At 51.6% G+C, this 21,172-nt stretch overlaps 8 protein-coding genes across 8 annotated transcripts; 5 read left to right on the forward strand and 3 right to left on the reverse strand.

The window, feature by feature from the left end:
- Positions 1 to 168: 168 nt before the first annotated feature.
- On the forward strand, positions 169 to 3,843 carry ALTATR162_LOCUS8617 (uncharacterized protein; the record flags this gene model as incomplete). Its single annotated transcript, XM_043316250.1, has 5 exons — positions 169 to 186; positions 232 to 677; positions 739 to 2,861; positions 2,911 to 3,086; positions 3,136 to 3,843. The coding sequence occupies 5 exons, from the start codon at positions 169 to 171 to the stop codon at positions 3,841 to 3,843; spliced, it is 3,471 nt and encodes a 1,156-aa protein (XP_043172185.1).
- Positions 3,844 to 4,132: 289 nt separating this feature from the next.
- Positions 4,133 to 6,997, forward strand: ALTATR162_LOCUS8618 (uncharacterized protein; the record flags this gene model as incomplete). Its single annotated transcript, XM_043316251.1, has 1 exon — positions 4,133 to 6,997. One exon carries the CDS (start codon positions 4,133 to 4,135, stop codon positions 6,995 to 6,997), a length of 2,865 nt encoding a protein of 954 aa, XP_043172186.1.
- An 841-nt stretch (positions 6,998 to 7,838) lies between these two features.
- Positions 7,839 to 8,546, reverse strand: ALTATR162_LOCUS8619 (uncharacterized protein; the record flags this gene model as incomplete). The annotated part of the gene is made up of 1 exon (XM_043316252.1): positions 7,839 to 8,546. The coding sequence occupies one exon, from the start codon at positions 8,544 to 8,546 to the stop codon at positions 7,839 to 7,841; it is 708 nt and encodes a 235-aa protein (XP_043172187.1).
- Positions 8,547 to 11,215: 2,669 nt separating this feature from the next.
- Positions 11,216 to 12,932, forward strand: ALTATR162_LOCUS8620 (uncharacterized protein; the record flags this gene model as incomplete). Its single annotated transcript, XM_043316253.1, has 3 exons — positions 11,216 to 11,279; positions 11,333 to 12,447; positions 12,576 to 12,932. 3 exons carry the CDS (start codon positions 11,216 to 11,218, stop codon positions 12,930 to 12,932), a joined length of 1,536 nt encoding a protein of 511 aa, XP_043172188.1.
- A 261-nt stretch (positions 12,933 to 13,193) lies between these two features.
- Positions 13,194 to 14,659, reverse strand: ALTATR162_LOCUS8621 (uncharacterized protein; the record flags this gene model as incomplete). Its single annotated transcript, XM_043316254.1, has 2 exons — positions 13,194 to 14,374; positions 14,431 to 14,659. 2 exons carry the CDS (start codon positions 14,657 to 14,659, stop codon positions 13,194 to 13,196), a joined length of 1,410 nt encoding a protein of 469 aa, XP_043172189.1.
- A 557-nt stretch (positions 14,660 to 15,216) lies between these two features.
- ALTATR162_LOCUS8622 (uncharacterized protein) lies at positions 15,217 to 18,282 on the forward strand (the record flags this gene model as incomplete). Its single annotated transcript, XM_043316255.1, has 1 exon — positions 15,217 to 18,282. The coding sequence occupies one exon, from the start codon at positions 15,217 to 15,219 to the stop codon at positions 18,280 to 18,282; it is 3,066 nt and encodes a 1,021-aa protein (XP_043172190.1).
- Positions 18,283 to 18,462: 180 nt separating this feature from the next.
- Positions 18,463 to 19,567, reverse strand: ALTATR162_LOCUS8623 (uncharacterized protein; the record flags this gene model as incomplete). Its single annotated transcript, XM_043316256.1, has 3 exons — positions 18,463 to 19,213; positions 19,267 to 19,335; positions 19,386 to 19,567. The coding sequence occupies 3 exons, from the start codon at positions 19,565 to 19,567 to the stop codon at positions 18,463 to 18,465; spliced, it is 1,002 nt and encodes a 333-aa protein (XP_043172191.1).
- Positions 19,568 to 20,070: 503 nt separating this feature from the next.
- On the forward strand, positions 20,071 to 20,635 carry ALTATR162_LOCUS8624 (uncharacterized protein; the record flags this gene model as incomplete). The annotated part of the gene is made up of 3 exons (XM_043316257.1): positions 20,071 to 20,329; positions 20,383 to 20,583; positions 20,631 to 20,635. The coding sequence occupies 3 exons, from the start codon at positions 20,071 to 20,073 to the stop codon at positions 20,633 to 20,635; spliced, it is 465 nt and encodes a 154-aa protein (XP_043172192.1).
- Between the last annotated feature and the right edge of the window lie 537 nt (positions 20,636 to 21,172).

A 21,172-nucleotide genomic window follows, 5' to 3' on the forward strand; every position in this document is an offset into this window, starting at 1 on the left:
TGGTTGAGCAAGGCAGGCAGCTATAGTGATAGTCTGCGCGAGAGGCCGACAAAAAATCGCGGGAACACTCCGTCATGGCCCCGCCACACCCTTCAGCGGCGCGGGGCTGACTCAACCCCAATTTTCCCATTCACGAACACGAATTTCACATGTGATCTTTCCTCGCCAATGTTGCCCACTCTACACGTGAGTCTACATTGCGCATAGGTAGACGTTAGCTAATTACATTAGCATGAATGCACTCGCGTACCAGTGACGGCACTGGCCTCTTGCGGCACTCTGCTCATCGCCGCAGAAGGCCCCTTTCTACGCTTCCATCATGCCAAGGACTCGCAATATATCTCATCGAAACGCGTCTTCAAGGCTCAAGCCGTTCATGGAATACGTATCTTTCCAGAAGAGAATGCTCATATCATAAAGCTAGTCATCTGGGGCGGGAGACTTATCCGCGCTCTTGAAATCCATCTTGCGGGCCAAGTTGGCGTACAAGGCTTGAGCTTATGTTTTTCTAACATCGCGAAAGCTTCAGACTGGATTCTTGATCTTGCTCCTCGACCAAAAAGTTTGGATGACGATTCCCAGTATCACAAAGAATCCTACGTTGCTGTCACTGCTCACAACGCACTAGTGCAGGTGAAGATTGAACGAAGCAAGTCAGACACAGCCCAGAATACCAAGTGCGCACACCATACACTGATCAGTCACATTGACATTTCTTTACTGACATTCCGATCTCAGCCGAATCGATGTGTCTGTGTCCGACCTTACTTCTAGTTCGCGATCTATTCTCTATTCGGCTCACCTTTTCTGGGAGGATCTGGACCGGGTTCTCGTTGCCGCTGGTACAGCATTCGGGGAGATTATATACTGGTCATGGTGCAATGACAGTCACGATGGGCCAGCTTCACGCATCCACCGCGTCTTTCTGGGCCATGAAGGCTCAATCTTCGGTGTTCAGATATCAAAAGAGTTGCCGACCGAATGCTGCCAAAAACTGAGGAGGGTAGTAGCAAGCTGCAGTGACGACCGCACGATTCGGATATGGGACGTTTCAGATGTGATCACAAGCGCCACTGCTTCCGAGGCCGAGACCAATGACCTGGAGGTTCTAAGAACGCGTCATACCGGCTTCACCAACGAAGCTTTTGACTCAGATGAGTTTAATAGCTCGAACTGTCTCGCTATCGGATGGGGGCATCTTTCACGGGTTTGGACAGTTCGCTTCCTGGAAGCATCTCCGTGCAATGGATCATTGTTGCTTCAATCCGCCGGTGAAGATGCCACTGCAAGAACGTGGGAACTTACGCCAAATCTTGCAGGCAGCGCAAGCTTCCCTTACAAGTTGCTGGAACTCGACTGCGCTGCGCACCACAGCGGAAAGAACATGTGGTCGACAACTGTCTCTGATATCTCCACTGGAGTCCAGCAGGTTATTGCTGGTGGTGCTGATAGTAAAGTCACAGCTACCCCACTCATTCACGTTTTACAAGCAGAGAAAAACCTACATGGTACGATCGCCGAGTATACCATAAATGACGTACTATCATGGGCACAAGCGGCTGAACCTAGTTCTGACACAGCTGGATCTACGCAACGCCCAAAGTCTTCAAAGAAAGCAGAGTTCTTTAGAAGCTATTGCTTTGTGGATGAGACCTCATTCTTGCTTACAACGAATTCTGGAAACGTGCTTGTCGGTACGCTGTCGTCCAGCAAAGCTCCGAACCAATCAAGCCTCCTCTCAAACTCAACTTTACTCAATCAACTGGGCGACCTATCTGGTTATTCCGTTTGTACGAGTGGATCTCGTCCCGGTTTCGCTTACGTTGCTGGTGGCAGCGGCAATATTTATGTGTATAGCAAGAGTTCAGCTACCCTAACAAACCTCCATGCTGTTGGTAGCAAAGTCGGAGACATGTTTGCTGCTGAAGTGTCAGACCCTGATGGCCCAGACAAGACGGCATTACTTGTAACTCTCGTTGGTCAAGGTGAAGCGCAACTATTATATGTCGATCCTGTTAGCAGCACGAGTATCCTAAGGGTCGTACAGATACCCATAGCGGACTCTTCGACTGGTTCCGTCATTACCAGCATGGAATATGCGAGAGTATCCAGTAAAGATATCCTTATTGTTGGATTCCGGCGCGGTTCGATTGCGCTGTTCGTTATTCACAAAGGCGAAGGGTTTGTGAATGAGGCTACCTTGCTAAAAGTCATTGAGAAAGCACACGGTGGAGAGGCAGTCACTTCACTTACATGGCGTCCCTCACCCGAATTTGCCACACATGGTCATCTGTTTTCAGTGGGAAGGGATGGGCGTCTTGGAGTGCACCAATTTGACTCGTCTGCTAATACAATCGAATCGGTACATGACCTTGCGCTACCGTTCGGACCCAACATCGAAGGTTCATACTTCCAGGATGACCGACTTTTCATACATGGCTTCTCGAGCAAGAAATGGTATCTCTACGACCTCACTAACGAAGAGGAGGTTATGAGCATTGACACTGGAGGAGCCCATAGGAGTTGGGCCTTCCGGTCGCATTCGTCTATAGGGGGTACCCTCGTGTGGACAAGAGCTTCCAGTATGCATATTTGCAGTCGGAATGGTGCAAATCACGCTGTCATTCGATCAGGCGGCCATGGGCGCGAGATCAAAGCGGTAGCAGTTTCACCAAAGGGTGACAGCAGATCTCGCCAACTTATAGCTACTGGCGCCGAGGATACCGATATCAAGATCTTCGAATACGTTGAGAAAGACATCGTTTGCCGAAGGACTATCCGCAAGCACACCACAGGCATCCAACATCTGCAATGGTCACACGATGGCGACTATTTGTTCAGTAGTGGTGGCTGTGAAGAATGTTAGACCTCTGCTCGACTTTTCATGTATATTGCTGACCTTCCTCGTAGTCTACGTATGGCGGGTCCGGGACTTGTCGACATCCGCCCTGGATGTTGGAGTAGTGTGCGAACATGTGTACACGCCAGAAAGTGAGCATGCAGATTTGAGACTCATGTCTTTCGATGTAACCACGTCGGGATCTGCATATACCATTGCAATGGTGTCCTCAGATTCTAGTATCAAGGTGAACTAGGTCCCTTATTCTCACTATCACAAAGCACTGACACGCAAAGGTCTACCGTTTTGACCCTACCGCTGCTGTGAGATGGCAGGCTCTTGCAAAGGGCCTCTACTTCACATCCTGCTTGACGCAGTGTGTGTTCCTATCTACAACGAACGTCTTGACAGCTGGTACAGATGGCCATGCCGTCACATGGCCACTGGTAACCGAGACTGAACGACTGTCGGGAGAATCCTTAGGGCCGACCCTTCAGTTGACATGGCATCATCCAGCAAGGATACACCAGAACTCATCTAAAGCTATGGCATGCCATCTTGTAGATGCGGACACTTGGCTCATCGTGTCTGGCGGAGATGATGGTAGTCTGGCGTGTATACTCGCACGGTCTGATGCTTCGCATTCGCCGACTTCGCCTGAGAGTTCTTATGTTTCCCCACCAATCCTCGCTAGCCGTGCACATGGCTCTGCAATAACAGCGTGCAGTCTGTTCAGACACAAATCACGCATTCTCCTTGCCACATCAGGAAACGACGAGTGGGTTAGGCTGTGGGAGATGATCCTTCGAAAGACTGATAAAGAAGTTGGACATGAAGCTTCAGCAGAGCCCGAAGATGCATTGGCGATCCAGAGGTTGAACAAGATCAAAACGAACGTTGCAGATGTGTCTAGCATGGCTGTGCTTGATAAAAGCGATGACGCTACCTATGCGAGGGTGCTGATATGTGGAGTTGGCATGGAAGTCATACGTATAGCGATATGAAAACGGCAACGGCAAGAACGGAGTAGATAGATTGCCTGTAGATTAGCCATGATAATCCTCCGCATTCGAGTGCTATCTGAGATCGTCCCAAGATTGCCCTGCCGCTGCGCAGAAGCGGCTATTCGTCGCTAAGCGATTGTTGCTGGGACAACATATGGCCGGATCCGGCTAGTATGTGTTCGCGCTTTGATAACACAACACGGCAAGCACGTCCGCAATCTCGATTGAACCTGTCTCGCACCAACCCGACAACGACACATCACGAAGACAGCGAACATCGACAAACATCATGGTCGCTACACGTCGCGGTGCGAAGAAAGCCCCAGAGGTCGCCTCTGCGCCCTCCAACACACTCAACGCCCCTCCCAAGCGCGGCGGCAGGAAAAAGGCAGTCGACGAGATCGATGAACTCGCGCCTTCCCCGATCCAACCCACAAAGACAACCGCTGTGAAGCGCAAGGCCAAAGCTGAGCCCGAAGATGCCGAGCTCCCTGTGGCTAAGAAGACGGTCGCCACAAAGACAGCGCGCACAGTCAAGGTCCAGACGAAAGCAGCCGTGTCTGCTCCAGCGACAAGGGCGACGCGTGGTCGCAAGGCCGAGGAGCCTGCCGCCGCAGAGGAGCCCGACACCGCTGAAGAGGCACCTAAGCCAACAGCTACCCGTACACGCAAGATCGCGGCTGTAAAGAAGGCGCCTACGCCAAAAGCCCAGACGCCTACTATTACCGAGGAGCCAGCTGTCGAAGAAGCACCCAAGCCAGCAACAAGAGTACGCAAAGCACCTGTGCCAACAAGGAAGGCACCCGCCACCAAGAAGAGCGAGCCTGCGGTCATCGAGAAGACCGTCGCCAGTGAGCCAGCTAAGCCAGCAACCCGCACGCGCAAGCCAGCAGTACCCAAAGCCTCAGCATCCGCTCCCGCTCCTGTCATCGCACCCAGAGCTACGCGCGGTCGCAACGCCCCCGTCGTTCCACAAGAGTCGCCCCTCAAGGCGCCGGCCCGCAAGCCTACAAAGAAGACTGCTGCTGTTCCCAAGGCGAAGGCTGAGCCTGAGCCGGTCGTTGAAGCAGTTGAGGAGCCAGTTGCTGAGGTAATTGAAGAGCCAATCGTCGAGGCAGTCCAAGAGCCGATCGTCGAGGCAGTACAAGAGCCAATAGTTGAGGCAGTCGAAAATGTAACCATGGAGGTAGAAGAGCCAGTTGCTGAGGCAATTGAAGAAGCAGTCGTTGAGGCAGTCGTTGAAACAGTCGAAGAACCCGCCATGGAGTTGGTAGAAGAGTCTGTTGTTGAGGCTGTCGAGCAACCCTTTACAGAGTTCCCCGGCTACCCTACAACACCTACACACATCACTGCCCCAATGACCTCAAGGGAAGCTATCGCTGAACTTCCCGGCCGCCCGACTACCCCCTCCCACATCCTCGCGCCTCTGTCGAACAAGGAGGGCCTTGCAGAACTCGCAGGATACCCCACGACACCTGCACACATCACTGCACCCCCCGTAGCCGCCACGCAGGAGAATAAAGTCGATGTCGCCGAGCATGAGTACAATGACGTCGCCATGGAGGATGTTGAGGAGGATGAGCCGGCTGAGCAGGATGAAGCCTGTCAGGCTTCGACAGCTGCTGAGAGTGAGGATCATGCCGCAGTAGAGGTGCCAGGAGGTCCTCAGCACGTTGAGTACCCTCGCATCGACGAAGGGGAAAACCACGAGGACCTCCAGGCTACCGTGGACGTCTCCTCCACACCCGCTGCAAAGACTCCTGTATCTGTCCAGCCAAATACTCCTTACCCGGCCGCGACACCCATGGATGAGTCAATTGTCGACATTCCTGGCACTCCTCCCGCGCAGATCGTCTGGGGCGTGACCGACCAAGAAGCATTCGAGGAGCTTCCTGCGGCATATCCTACCACACCAGCCCATATCTCCGCTCCTGTCACCTCCAAAGTAGCATTGGCCGAGCTGCCGGGTTACCCCAAAACGCCTGCTCACATCAAGGCACCGATGACTCCTTGCCGCGCTCTTGCTGAGTTGCCCAATTATCCCACCACACCAAGCCTAGCGCTTGAGGCTGCTCTCCAGGAAGAGATTACCCGCTCGGTCAAGAAGCAAACACCATCTCCTGTAAGATACCCGGCTCTAAAACATGATTCATTCGAACTCGAGGAGCCGAGCGAGATTGCCGACATCAGCGAGGTTACCGAGGTCAGCGATCTCAGTGAGGTTGCTGTTGCGGACACGACTGTTGAACCTTCTCCATTTGTAACCAGGCCAACTGTGCAACTGGCTCCACTCAAACTTGCACCCACTTTTGCAGCACCTGAGCCAGCTTCACCGAAGAAGTCCGCCTTGCGATCACCTCAGAAGGTCATGGACGCTAAGACCCCGAAGAAGACTGTTGCTTGGACCGATGTACAAGCGGACGAGAGCGACCTGTTCCTCTATGATGGCATCCTCCAGGGTATGGTTTTCTACGTCGACGTCACGAGCAACGGCAGGGAGCAAAACTTCTTGTTCCGTGGTCTGCTCGAGGATCTCGGCGCGAAGGTAGTCCAAGACATATCGCATGCATCTCTGAGCCACATTCTCTTCAAGGATGGAAGCATGTCTACACTGGAGAAGTGCCTTGAAAGCAAGGGAGCCATCAAGTGTGTCAATGTTGGGTGGGTGTTGGACAGCGAGTCGAACAAGAAGCGTATGGATGAAGAGCATTACCTGGTTGACCTCTCGGTTGCAAAGCCAGCAACTCCTCTCCCCACAACGGCGGCAAAGCCCTTCACACCTTTCAAGACTCCTTCCAAGTACGCGCTGCCTCCTTCATCTCAGTGCAAGATGCCCAGCACACCAACAAGCTCCGAGTTCGATCGCTCTTTCAACGACGATAAAGAAAACTGCGAGGTTGGCATGTTCTTCGACAACGATAAGAGCCCTCTCGCACCTCGCACTGCTCCTATTAAAAAGTCGTCTTTCCTGTTTGGCAGGTCAGCCATCAAGACCCCATCCAAGTCCATTTTCCTTGGAGCCACACCCTCGAAACCGGCCTTCTCGGCCGTCAAGCCTGCTCCTCAGGCCTTCACCACTGTCAAGAAGCGCCCAGCAGAATCCTCCTTCTTCAATAGCTCCCTTGGCCCGCCAAAGAAGTTGCGTCTCTTCTAGCCGCCTCATCGATTTTTTGGTGTCAGACGGACTTGTTTTTTTTACGGAGTTTGGAACATCATGGATGCATTGGGTGGCGCGGAAGGATATGGTGTCTGTTGTTTACTTTGCGAGGTCTTAGTCGTGCTGTTGCCACCCTTCTTCACCCTTCATCGAGGCTTGAGGGTTTCTATTGAGTGCTGCCTTCCCACAAGGGTTGGCCTTCGTAGGAACTCAACAAAGCCAGATAAGGGAGAGGGCTGGTGGCATCTCTGCATACTTTTGCTCTTGCTTGTTTTGCTGTGCTCTTGGCAACGCACACGGTTAGATGGGGTCTTGCATATCATGGATGGACGATGCTGTACGATACAGTTGGGCATTTCTGGCGTTTCTGGGTGAACCGATACTCTCCAATGGAGATGATCGTGGATGGAGTTGGAATCACTTGCTTTTATCTCACATTACTGTCTCGTTTAGACACGAATGACAACACGAATACTTCATTCTGTTCTCCAATGGTTAAAGTGATTTTTGGTCTGCTGATGATACAATGCCTTGCCAGACAAGTATTCCGTTTACTACTCTTCATTTGAAGTATCGTGAGTGTATTCTGCGCATATTAAGAGTAGCAATTTGTTCTTGGAAAACGAAGTACAAGTACTCTATCCCTAACCAAATATCATTTCAAGGTATACATGTGAACACACAAAGCCACACGCGAAACAAGCAAAAGAAAAAAGAAGGACCGTCTACCGCGACGCCCAACGCACACCCAAACTACCAACAAATAAGAAGCACCAAGGAAACATCATACTTGGAGATCCCTTCGAAATACCAGACTTCAACTCCTCCTCCAAAACCTCTAATCATCACCCATGACAATCCTCTTCCTCCTCCACCCACTCAACGGCCTAATGCTCTCCCTCTCTACCTCCCTCCCACCAACTCTGGAGTAACTCCTCCATCTTTCCTTTTCAGTCTGCCTCTCCTTCTCCTCATAAGCCTCGCCCCAGAAACTGTCTCGGCGCGTTCGGCTCCTCTCCCGCGAAGTAGAGCGCTCGCGAGACTCCCATCGCTCGTCTACCCACCACTTGTCGCTACGGTGGGAAGGGTTGTATGTGGGCGAAAGCAGAGAGGAAGAAGAAGAGGAGGAGGAGGAGTGATGGTGGTGGTGTGGGCGGCCGAACCTTGCGTTGACACTCAAATGGAGGTCACGCTCTTCTGGCTCTGAAGAGGCGGGGCGGTCGGAGGAGTATCTGTATGTACGCCTTGTTTCGTAGCTACGACGTCTATTCTTATCGCCAGCATCGTTGTGGTTGTGCCGGTTGTCCGTGATGATGTTGTAGCGCTCGAGTTGAGAGGGTTGGTCGCGGACCGTCAAGGCGCGAGATAGCTTGGCTGGCTTTTGGTTGGTAGAGTAGGGATAGTCGTCGGCGTCATCGAGATCAGAAAGTGTGATGCTGTGACGATGTTTGTTGGAGTCGCGACGCACGAGGGGACGGGTGTAGTAGGTGTCGTGGTCTGGGGTGCGCTCACGAGTGCGAGTTCGGGTAAGGTGCAGGTAAGACATTGTTGGGTGCCTTGTGAGGCTGATTGGGTAAGCCTTATATGGTTGCAGTGACTTGTAATAAGACGATAGACTCGCAGTCGCTCAGAAGAAAGTTGCCGTCTCAGGATGTCGATAGATCGAAATACTTATAGTGGTGCAGATTGTGAACCGGGTGAATAAAACCACCGTCCTCCAGGACCCTCTATATACCATCCGACCAGATGTCTCAATTGCCTAGAAAAAGTCCGAACGACATCATGTTTGGTTAGCATTGCCTCAATGAACCGCATGAACACCCAACGTGCTGCGCCTCCTTTTGCGGCTGGAGCAGATCTTTTCGTGGTGTGATTGGCTGCGCCCCACCACCGGCGTGCTCCGCATGAACGATACCTTACCGATGAGTTCCTGACCGCCAGAACATTGAGGCTTAAATCTACTCTTTCGTAGATACGCGGTCTTGATGGCCCCCGCGGTGTGTATCATGGAGGGGTCATGACAGCTGAAGTTGCGGTCGCCACTGCGAGGCTATGACAGTTTGGAGGTGTGGGGGCCGGGAACACAACGGTGAACGATGGATTATAGGTATTCAACGTACAAAAATGTAGCGGGTACCTGCCGTCGTTGATATGGATGCCTATGAAGATACGCCATTCTGTTCCGATGTATTGGCTGGTCTTCTCTGTCGCTGGTGTTCATGGATACTTCGCTGGTTGAAGCTTACGACGTTGCTAAGGTCATGCGCTTCAGATGAATTATCGTTGGAATTGGGGGCGCCTTTTCCGAGTTGAGCCTTGGTAGAGGCTGGTCAAGGGGTGTGACTGTTGATGCGACTATGTTGTAGTTGATAGTGACTCACTACCAAGCATGATCACAGTTGACGTATGGCGGCGGGCGCTCTCACACCGCGATAGCTTTGGGTTCACAAGGCTCTAGTCGGGCAACCCATCGGATTGCGCACTCCCGGGCTGTGGTCATGCGAACGTCGCAGAGTGTCCCATTCCAGGAGGCCTACAGCAAGAATTGGCCAAGCAATTGACTCGTGCCATCCTAAGAGAATGGAAAATCTTCCGCATCTGACTTCCGTAGTTGAATGTGTTGCCTAGAAGGCGTCATTTTTAGTCAGCTGCACTGGTCATGTAATCTTTCGAGCTTTATTCTGTTTCCACCGAACTGCCTTCGTCTTCCAGCTCTAACCCTAAGCTTTTGTTCCTTCTCTAAGCAGGTTATGTGGTTTTCTGTTGATGTTCCTTGTTTCTCTTCGTGCTCTCCTTGTGCTTTCAGCGAACAGATTCGTTATGTGGTCGCGTCGCTCGTCGCTGTATAGCTTGTGTCGTATGCTCAGGTCCTGCCAGGCTGCTCCTTTATCGGAAGCTAGTGTGACCAGACAATGATCTCAAGAGCGATCGTCCTATCCACAACGATGCCTATAATGACTGGCATGCCTAAATTGAGACCAAAAGGCTGCAAGCACACTTAAAGCTTTGCTTGACGTTCGGAGTGAGAGAATTGAGACGAGAACTTGCTGTTTTGAAGTAGTCTGGTGAAACGCTCGAAAGGATTCGAAAATACTCCGCCGGTGGTCCGCCTACATGTGTGAGATTTATAGGCCTTCACATCCAGACAAGTGTCGCGTAACATCTGCTATACGCCTGCAAGCACACTGAACGCTGATTTAACGCATTATGACGCTGTGTGCGTCCCAGTTACGACAATACAGTCGGATGTAACAGATTGAGAGAAACCGACGCTTTTCAACGTGCAGATCCAAGACCGAGAACCACAAGATGGTGGCTTGCAAAGGTTTCCGTGCACTGAGTGCTTTGATGTGTATTTTTGAGAGTAGCCATCGTATACCGAGTTGAATCCCTCTTCAGAAACCCGTAAGCGTCAAATGATGGATGTCGGTAGAGTTCTACATGTCAGTGCATAAGGCGGCGACGCTGTAGAGCCGCACATGCTCGCGTGGGTAAGCCACAGCTGAGGCGCAAGCACACTTAAACCACAACAAAACTTACACAGCTGGCAGAGACGGTCTGTTAGCTGGCCCTGGGCGAAGACGTGTACGCGAATATCATCTACAGACCTGCGGTGGAGGGCACTTTGTTAGCTTTGTTCTAAATGTAGTCCCCAATGGCTGCATGGAGAACGGTTGACGATACCCTGTACATCTTGTAGAGTTACCCGATGCGGTAAGATACTCTTAGACCGAATTCTCCTTGTTGGTGGTAGAATTGCATCTAGACCTTAGTGCATCGAACCATGGGGGCGGAGTGATTCAGGTGTCGGTTAGTCGTGACGCGATCCTTGTTCCGCGATAGAAGACGCGTCTAATCTGAAATGGCGGCATACAAGGCAGGTATTGCTCCTAGTGCTGACGAGTATCTTGCAGGATTGCAGAGAGTATGCGTATGCGTAGCGAAGAACATGCCGTCGTTGGTTGTGAAGTTGTAGTTGATGCATGAGAGTTCGGAGATTGTGACAACGCCCGGCAGCGCTTGGCATGTGATTGCGCACCTAGGCGTGCCATCATCTCTCTCGGCTAGCCACGATGAGGCTTTCCTTGCGGCGCAACTTGCGAACTTACTTACTCGGAGAACATGGCGGGACGAAAGGGGCTTGAGCGTTTGGGCGCGCTGGATGCTCTCAGCCTTTTCTCCTGCATGCCAGAATGACAGCTGTAGCACATCGACATGTTCCTTCCACCAGAGCTCTTGACGCTCTTCTTCCTAGCGAATGCCGCGGCGGCTGTCCCTCGTGTGCAACTGATGCCGATCCAACTTGAGAGAATATAGGCTAATATGAAGCAGAGGTCTCTTTGCTACCGAACGTCACCGAGATTACCCCCAGCGAACAGTCGACCGTGTCTATCCCGACAGAGACAACAGGAACGCTTGACGCCGCTGCCACGGAGAGTGTGCATCTAGACGGGGGAGACGGGGGAGACGGGCTTGGAGACGTCGATCCATGTTTTCCTGTTGTGACCGAACAATGTTGTGTTATAGATCCTGCCATGTGTGGTACAAACGATGTTGAAGGCATTCTCGGGCTTCCGGCTGCGACAGGATGGGGGGAGACCGATCCGGCTACCGATCGTCTTGTGACTTTGACTCCAATCGAGACGACTATTACCACAATTCGACCGACAATTCTCAATCTTGAGACAAACACGGCAGCAGCGGGTTTCGATCTAAATGATGCTACCCAAGGGAGTGAGAGAAACAATGGGCAGCCGTTCTTCGTCACGCAAGCGAATACAGCCCGTTCTTCGAACATGCCCAGGCAAACAGTAGACAACATCGCGGGAGGAGAAACCTCTAGTGCTACAGGAACGACAACACAACAGACGGGGCAGAACAGTCTCCTGCTAAAGATAGTCTCTCAATTTGGTGGCACACTGTCGAATATCCAGCCCGCATCTCCAACCACCAATAGCCTCGCTCAGCCTGTCGCGCCCGCAAGTAACGACAATGGAGGAAGCAGTGCTCCTGCACAGCCAGCAACTACTCCCGACTCTAACATGCCGAGCGATACAAACACCACGCCAGCACCACAGGTAACACCAGTAGTAGGCACTGGCTCGCTTATAATTGGATCATGGACAGTAACGCTCACGCCTGGTCTATCGATCAACCTCGGGGGCAACATATATCCCACAGTGCTAGAAATTACAACAGACGCCACGGGTAACACTTTGGTCACTGTCAGTTCGAGTGGGACTGCTGTCACTGCTACTGTGCGTGTTGCGCTTACCACTATGACTGTGGCAAAATCCGGCTTCGAAGCAAGCATCACCAATTCTGCACGTCCAAGTGAGGAAACTGCTGGGTTGGCCACTACCTCCAGTAAGGGGGCTAGTGCGGATAAAAGAAACGAGCTGGAGTGGTGGATGGGTGCAGTCCTAGGTATCCTGGGCTTTGGTATTGTAAGGTAGCAACGGGTTACAGTAGCTTTCGAGGTCATGCTTCCTTGACACTGTGATGTCCAAGTGAATTACAGTTCACGGTAAAGCGGAGAATCACATGCTGCATTTCTTGCTCATGGGTTCCCCAGCATCCGCTTGTACCCAACCATATAATCCACCGAACCCGGTTCCGCTTGCTTCCTCTACCCCGCAAACCCTACGTGTCTCCACTCGCTTTAATTGAAGACCAAGAATTAAATTTCTCCACTACACCTACACCCCGATCTATATTCATCCTCAAAAATCTGGCAGCAACATCAAGCACCACCAACATGTCTTCCAACACCGACAAATCCGGCATCACTACTACCTACGGAGCGTCCAAGGACTTGGGGTTCGATAGCTTCAAAGCTTTTCTAGAGTCGTATGGGCTGAGAATTTGGGGGCTGGACGATGTGGAGGAGGGTAAGGCTATCATGAGGGCTATGGGTTACAACGTGTCGTAAATCGTCATGTGGCACGGATCCTGGCGGACCGAGCTGAGTGGGGAGCAGGATCTTGAGTTGGCAAGGAAGAGAAAGGTCGTTGTGCAAGAGGATGCAAAGAAGGAAGTGTTAAGATGAGCAAAGTGCAATGTTATCGGAACGCGAAAGTCGACTGTTTATAGCAGGAACTAGTTGATATTTCAAACACATTTGTCATGGGCGATATTCTTCATTCATGTGTCACTCGTTAGCAGACATGGATATATAGTCCTCTACAGTGGACTACTGAATCTTCGTCGTGTTCATCGCCTGTACCCATGGCTTCCAGAACTCCTCAATACCACGCTCGTAATTCCATCCTGTCCAGTTGTAGTTTGTCATGCCCCATGTATCAGGGAACCCTTGCACACCTGATCGGATCCTGTACGAACCGGCAATGGACCACATCATCCAGCTAACATCGTTGTCGATGGTGTACTCCTTCAAACAGTTCTGCAGAGTGTTGTTGAAAAGTGTCTCATCCTGTGCGCTGCCAAATTCGCTCAGAATCACTGGTGTCTCGCGAACAGCCTTCGGGCAGTCTCCCGTGATGTTGCAGGCGGCTGGTGCGTCGATGCCCAAGGCATTGAAGCCGTTGCGGTAGAGGTTTGCCTTGACGATGTCGCAGGTTCCGGTGTCGATGTCCTCGCTCATGCTGTAAAGATGGAGTTCCCAGACGAGCTTGTCAGCCCATGGGTGGTCGTCAAGGTTGAAGTACACTGGCTCCCTCCTTGCCGCATCTCTGATCGCTGTACACTTGTAGCATGGGGCGGTGAGGATGTTCTTACCGGTTGTAAGAGCTGATAGATCTTGTCCGTATTGCATGCCGCCCCAGAGGATAAGGATATCGGGGTTGGCCTCGTGGATTGCATCAGCACCAGCCGTCATGTTTCCCACAAGCGTGTCCCAGTTGTAGTAGAGGTTCGTGACGTTCCAAGATTCGCGCAACTCATTGCGAAGAGACATGCTGACTACATTCGGGTGGTCTTTCGCCCAATTGGCGACGTAAGAAAGACCGCGGCGCCAATGTGTGGCGTTGAAATGTAGGTCGTCGAACCAAGCGGTACCATCGGTGTGCGAGCAGCACCACTGCGCTTTTCCACTGTGTACATCTGGGCTAATGAAGATGCCCTTGGTAGCAGCAATGTGCGCGATATCGCTCCAGATCTCAAAACGAGTAGTCTGAGCTGTCCAACCAGGGTTCTTCTCGATGATCTCGTTGGTAACTTTGGTGCCGTTGACGTATCCCAGGGCGTTGATGAGGCCAACCTCGAGTGGCACGTCTACACCGTTCCTGTCGTAAACTTGGTCGATCATCTCAATAGCATAGCCCATGCGGATATAGTTGAAGCCAACACCCGCGATATCATCAAGAATTTCTTCCGCTGAGGCCCACTCAAGTCCCTCGGGAATCATAGTCTCGCCTACAAAGAAGATCAGTCCATGTACATCTGTAGTTCGTCTGATACTTAGTACATACCACTCATGGGCCAGTTGACACCCGCCCAAGTCGTCTTCTCGCCGTTGCTATCAACAATGTCCCGGCCTCGTGTACTGTATGGGCCATTGAAAGATGGGGACGTGCTGTTAGTGGCCTGTCGACGGGCATTGTATTGGAAGGCAGTGTTGCTCGAGACTCCGGGCAGATAGCTAGCCGAAACAACAGCAGCAGCAAATGCTGTGCTGAGCAAAACACGCGGTCCCAGCATGATTAGAGGATGAAGTGATACTTCGCGGGATGCAACATAGACACTGGGTACATTCGGACCTTTATACTCCTCGGTACTGTATACTCATCATGAACGGCTAACTGGGAAGAGCCTCAATGCCCGTCGGTAGGCTTGCTCAATGTAAGCCAAAAACCTGATGATCATCGTCACTTCGCGCCGGGTTGTCGGATAAAAGCTGTCCGAGTGAGGTAGGTTCCTCCGCAGTCCCCATTGCGGGGAAAAACACAAGAAATTAGTACTTGGCGAGCGAAGCCCTTTTCATGGAGACTCCGCCGGCGCAAGCTCCAGCGGAAGCATTACGCTTTTCGTATGAAGAGCATTGACCCAGCCCTTAATTTTATTGTAAACCCAGTTTATCCGTACCGATTACTAGGAACCGTTGTTGTAACGGGTGCTGTTCGGCTATGATGCGAGGTGCAGAACTTTGGCTTATCTTATCGACACGTGCACCGTGTTCCTAGCGCGTTCTTCGATCCCTCCACGCCACAGGCTTCTGACCAGCCCTCAATGAGACGCCATCTCTCACACGACCCGCCATGGACGCATTGTTGGAGGGACTCAACGATGCGCAAAAGAGTGCGGTGACAAGTCCTGCCAATGTCGTCCAGGTGCTTGCGCCGCCAGGCTCAGGCAAAACTAAAACACTCACAGCACGCGTCGCGTACCACATCAACCACGAGCGACTACAGCCATGGAACATCATCGTATGTACTTTCACCATCAAGGCAGCACGGGAGATGAAAGAGCGAATTAAGGGGTTCGTTGGAGAAAAGCTTGAGGCGAAATTGATCTTGGGTACCTTCCATTCGGTCGCGCGCCGCTTCTTGTCTCGGTACGGTCAAGAGATTGGAATTGACAAGAACTTTGGTATCGCGGACACTAGCGACAGCACGGCGATACTGAAGCGAATAGTCACGCGTCATCAGTACACAGTGGAGCCTGGTCATGCTCGTTCCAGGATCTCCAAATTGAAAGCCAAGGGCACCACGGCCGACGACTTTCGAAGGACAGCCAAGAATATCAACGACAATGAGTTTGCCATGGTCTATTCTTCCTACCAAGAACACTTAGCCGCTTCCAATCTTCTCGATTATGACGACCTTCTTGTCCGGTGTGTGGATCTATTAAAGAAGTCGCCATCATGTGTCTCCACGATACAGGCTGTACTCATCGACGAGTATCAGGATACCAACAATATCCAGTACGAATTAATGAGGTTGCTAGCTCAACATACAAGACGCATCACCATCGTTGGTGATCCGGACCAAAGTATATACAGCTTCCGATCAGCTGAGATCAAGAACTTGCTGAGGATGCGCACCGATTACCCAGAGTCAGTCGTAATCAACTTAGAGAACAACTATCGATCTTCGGGGTGCATCTTAAGCTCTGCTATGGCTGTAATTGAGCAGGATGAGAGCCGACCACAGAAGTCGTTGATCGCTACGCACGGTGTCGGCGAACAACCCACTCTTCGCCATCTGGTATCAGCGAACGTAGAAGCGAGGTGGATCGTTGAAGAGGTACATCGGACCAAAACACTTAGCGCGGGACTATTAGGCTACAATGACTACGCTATACTTGTGCGCTCGTCTCCGCTCACCCTTCAGATTGAGCGAGCGCTCGGACAAGCTGGAATTCCCTATCGCATGGTCGCTGGTACGAAGTTCTTCGACCGTGCCGAGATCAGAATCATTTTGGACTACCTACGCGTGGTCAGTCAGCCAGAACACAACGACGCGGTAGCACGTGTCATCAACGTACCTTCCCGGAAGGTTGGCGACGTCACTGCCAAGGCGCTGCTCGAAGAAGCAGAGACCAGGAAAGTCACTCTATGGAAACTGGTGCTCGATGTCGCCCAAGGCAGGAGGAAACCGGCAAGCAAAGTGTCCGCCCAGGCACAGAAGGGTATCGAGCAATTCGTCAACGTTATTCTCACCTCTCGAGAGAAGCTCATGCCTGCTAAAGACGAAGACTGCAACCTGTTAGGTCTCATATCGCACATTCTGACTAAGATTCAATTCGAGTCCTACCTCAAGCAGACGCATAAGGAGAATTGGCAAGATCGATGGGCAAACGTGGAGGAGCTAGTGAATCAGGCGACTCAGATGGCTACCGCAGTTGCCAACGGGGAAGAAATCTCTGACGATGCCTTGCCAGTGGTAGAGGGCATCGAACAGCGAAACGACACCGCGGCAGATATCCTGTCTAAGTTTCTGGCCAACGTCACACTTTCGAGCGCGGCAGACCAGGAGGGCAGCGAACTAGACCAGGTCACCATCTCTACCATTCACGCAGCGAAAGGTCTAGAATGGCCTGTCGTTTTCATGCCTGCTGTGTACGACGGATCCATACCTCACTCTCGAGCCGATGACCATGATGAGGAAAGGCGCTTGTTGTACGTTGGTATGACCCGAGCACAAGGCCTGCTCTACTTGAGCTGTCCAGTCAAGCAGTCGGGCCAGGAGACGACAACCCTTTCAAGATTCATTTCGGATCGGAAAATACAGAAGCTCTTCAACGACCGGGGACCAGACCTGGCTTTCAAACGAAGTACTATACCAGATTTAGCCCGCATTCTGCGCAGAGACTGTCCATCATCTGAAGATATTAAGAATGCTCTAGGGTTGCTGGAACATCCAGAGGATGATCGATACCCAGCGACTCGAGAGGAGATTGACGGGGATGATCCAACATGGGGCGCATACGGCCCCGACAAGTACAAAAGCGCAAAGTCCAACGGTGATGGACAAAATCAGTCCTTCAAGCGGCGCAAATTGGAATCGTCAAACTCTTTCTCGACAGACTCAGTAGCAGTCACCATGAATAGAACGTCTGGGTTCTCCATGGCTACAACCACGATGCCGACCGTCAAAGCTGGTTTCACTAGTGCTCGGGATCTAGGAGACCTCCAGGCGATGCAAAGAGAAGCAGAGCGCATTCGCACTCTAGCCACTGCTCAGGACGCAGAGACTGGCAAAGCAGCCTACAATGATTCGAAGAAAGCAGAAGCAAAGCCTGCCCGTGTGAAAGCCGTCAAGCCACTTGCAAAAGGCCAAGGTGCTATTACGAGCTTTTTTAAACGATCAAACAGCGCGATATCTGAGGAAACAGAAACACCGCCATCCTTCACCGCGCCATCCTTACAACGCTCGCAGTCCTCGTTCCCCACTCATGCCCCACTACATGACATATCCAACGTTCAACCTTCCGCCTCACGACCGCCTCGTCCATTTCAACCACTCTCAATACCCAGTCACAAAGTTACGAACCGGCCGATCCTCGTTAAGCCGAAACGTGCCGAGCCTGAACCGGGGACGGAGAATGCACGATACGTCCTTTTGTCTAGTTCACCCCCTAGACCAGATGCAGAGGATTTGCATCAGGCAGGAAAAGAGGGTATAGACCCAGGAAGCCCGACCAAGCAGACATCATCGTCATTTGCACCAGCATCTGGCTTTCGACCAGCGTCTACATTTCACACGACGTCGATGAATCAGGTGCAAAATCAATCGGCACAGAGGAAAACGTTGGGTGCGAGACGGAGTATGCAGCCGTGGAGTGTGAAGCATAATGCCATGCCAAAACCGCGGCCATCATGATGTGTATTTGGGAAGCTGGAATGCGTTTTGTTGGGATATCTTGGATGCATGGATTGGCGTTACAGCATTTAGCTACGATGTACTGTTGGCATGTATGCATGATCATAGTCGTTGATTCTTTTCTCTATTATTAACTGTCACTTCTTGAGGGCTCAGCGAGCTACTCGAATAGAATCTACTTCACAGTACTGCAAAAGCACTGCAATACGATACACTGCTATCTTTCACTCCTTCCACCAGACTGCTCCTCTCATACCGTAGGAACTTGAATATGCCCTTTCCTTCACCCAACTCACCTGCCTTCTCTACCGCAGCCATGAAGAGACCAATTGGATGCCTTCCGCACACGGTGTTGCCCGTCTTCCTGAGCTGATCCAAGAACTGTTTATGTGACCCACTCTCTACCGCATCGATACTCTCGTGATCGACAGCCGCAATGCTCTCGTGTATAGGATAGTCGCTAGGTACGCGGGAGCTTGACCGAAGCTGGGTTGCTGCTGAACCATCAGCTGGCTGATAGTACGTGTATCGAAAGCGGGAACCCCAGTGACAGAAGTCAGATGAGATGACGAAGATGTTGGAAGAATCAGAGAGGTAAGGCGCGAGGAGGGAGCCGTAGTGAGCTTCAGCGGTTGCATCAGTGTTGCCGATCATGATGGGGACTAGTGGAACAGATGTCGAGTCGTTCTGGAAAGTCGTGTTCTTCAGTGACAACATCTTGTAGATGTAAGGTAGATGCATCTCCAAGCTATGTTCGTCCTCGTCTACTCCCTTGGACATTGTTTCCAGGTCCCACTCTTTTTGTATTTCCTCGACTAGCTCTGTGTCTATAGTGAGGTCGCCGAGAGGTGTACGGTACTTATCGCAGCCCGTTGTTGCAGCTCCAGTGAGGTAGTAGTGGTGAGAAGGGCCGAGGAGGAAAACACGTTTGCTACAAGCAGTCAGTATATTATCTAGATATTGTTTTGATATTGTTATACATACGCATTCGCCCAGTCAGCGCTCTTGTAGGCCCATGCAGCAGCAGGACCTGAGTACGAGTATCCGGCATGCCTGCATGTCCATGAGCCTTATGTTCTCTATAGCTTCTTCAGGGAGCATACGGGGCGATGATGGCCCGCGCATTGGGCGTCGGTATAGAAACTTGGCCTTGTTGTGAGGACGCCGAGCCGATGGGCGTTGTGGAGTCGGGAACCTCTCCGAGCCAGCCGTCGAGTTGCTGCGATAGGAGCTGTTTGTTGTCCGTATACCAGGAGCCGGCGTGGGTAGCTTTGCGGGTGACCATCTTGGGTTTTAGGAATGCAAGTATCGAGCGAAATGTTCTGGTACAAACCTTGGAGACTGGTATTGTGATGTTGTATGGAGTAGTTGGTGTTGGTGTGAGGGGTGGTGGGGTAGGTGAGCTTCACCCTTCGTATGACCGACGTAATGCCTTCGGCTCTAACCATCGCCCTCTGGGCAAGTGTGCTGGGACATTCTGAATTCAAAGGTTATCAAATGGCTCGGGAATGATATATCATCTCTATCGAAACGAAAATTCATGATGGCACATGTATTGATTCCGTTTGAATGTGCTCTCGGGTAGTGATGCAATGCGATCCCGACACGCCATCACGCGACGCGCTCGCGCTGACAATCGCGTCTCCCAGGCCAACCACTTTGCATCATCATTCCCCGTTTCGTCTCATCTCACCTTCCGTTCGCACACCACTCTACCACATTGTAACCAACTAAAGCACACCTTCCACTTATTCCCAACAAACCCAATTACTTGTCATTATCGCGACCATGGGCCTCAAGCGCAAGCATTCGTCCGACGACTCGCCGCTCTCCATTTCCAGCTTCGGTGCTGTCTCTACACCAGATGCACAATCGCCAATGTCATTTCCCAAAGGCTACGATAAGATGATGGACACAGATGCGCACGTGAGCTCAAGATCCAATGCTTGGGACTTTATGAGCGTGAATCGGGTCAAGAGCAGCGACTGGGGTAACCGCACGCGCAAGCGGGTCCGCGACAACAGACCCGATGAGCGAGCGATACACGGTAGGTCCTGCATACTTACTTCATCGAGCTACATAATGCTAATTCTGTGCCAGAAAATACGCTGAATATGCTCTTTGCCGCGCAACGGAACCACCCTGACGCCTCACCTATTCCATCTGACGCTCTTCCAATGCACCAACAACCCAATCCAGTCTCATCGAAGCCGCAAAAGTCTACGCTACACTCTTTCTGGAAACAGCTTCCTGCGCCGCCTGTTCAACCCATCTTCTCAATGCCTGTGCAGCAGGAGCAGAGTTCGTCACAATGGCCTCGGTGTGAAGATTGCGATACACCTCTGCAGAGTGAAGTCAATGATATGGACGTAGATATGGATATGGATATGGACGGGGCTGTGGAGCATAGTCCTTTCGCGTGCAATGATTGTGGGAGGAATGTGTGTGGAACTTGTGCGGTGGTGTCGTCGACGAGACATTGCTTGCAGTGCGCGACCAGTGGAAGGAACTCGAGACGGTGGTGGTAAGAAAAGAGTGGGGGTTTTATGGTATTTTCAAGAATTAGGTATATCATAGTAGCGCATAGCATGGCCATCGGTGGTTAGCATGATATCCCGGCATTGTTGTATAGCGAGGCGTACTGGTATGCAGAATGGAGCAAAAGGCTGATCAAACAATAGTAGTATATACCCAGGTTGTATAGGAATTAATTCATGCATGTTGCATCACTGCATTACCTTTGATTGCATGTGCCATACAAAAAGAAGCACGTCATCTGGCATCAACGGCGAATCACAGCACGACGGTATGCAGTATACCAACGACTTCACACAGCAAAAAAAGAAGTTTTTGAGGTCGTGCCCGGGTTCTTCTCAATGTTAGGAAATGA

The sequence above is a fragment of the Alternaria atra genome (genome assembly GCF_907166805.1).
Source record: "Alternaria atra isolate CS162 genome assembly, contig: 29, whole genome shotgun sequence".
NCBI lineage: Eukaryota > Fungi > Ascomycota > Dothideomycetes > Pleosporales > Pleosporaceae > Alternaria > Alternaria atra.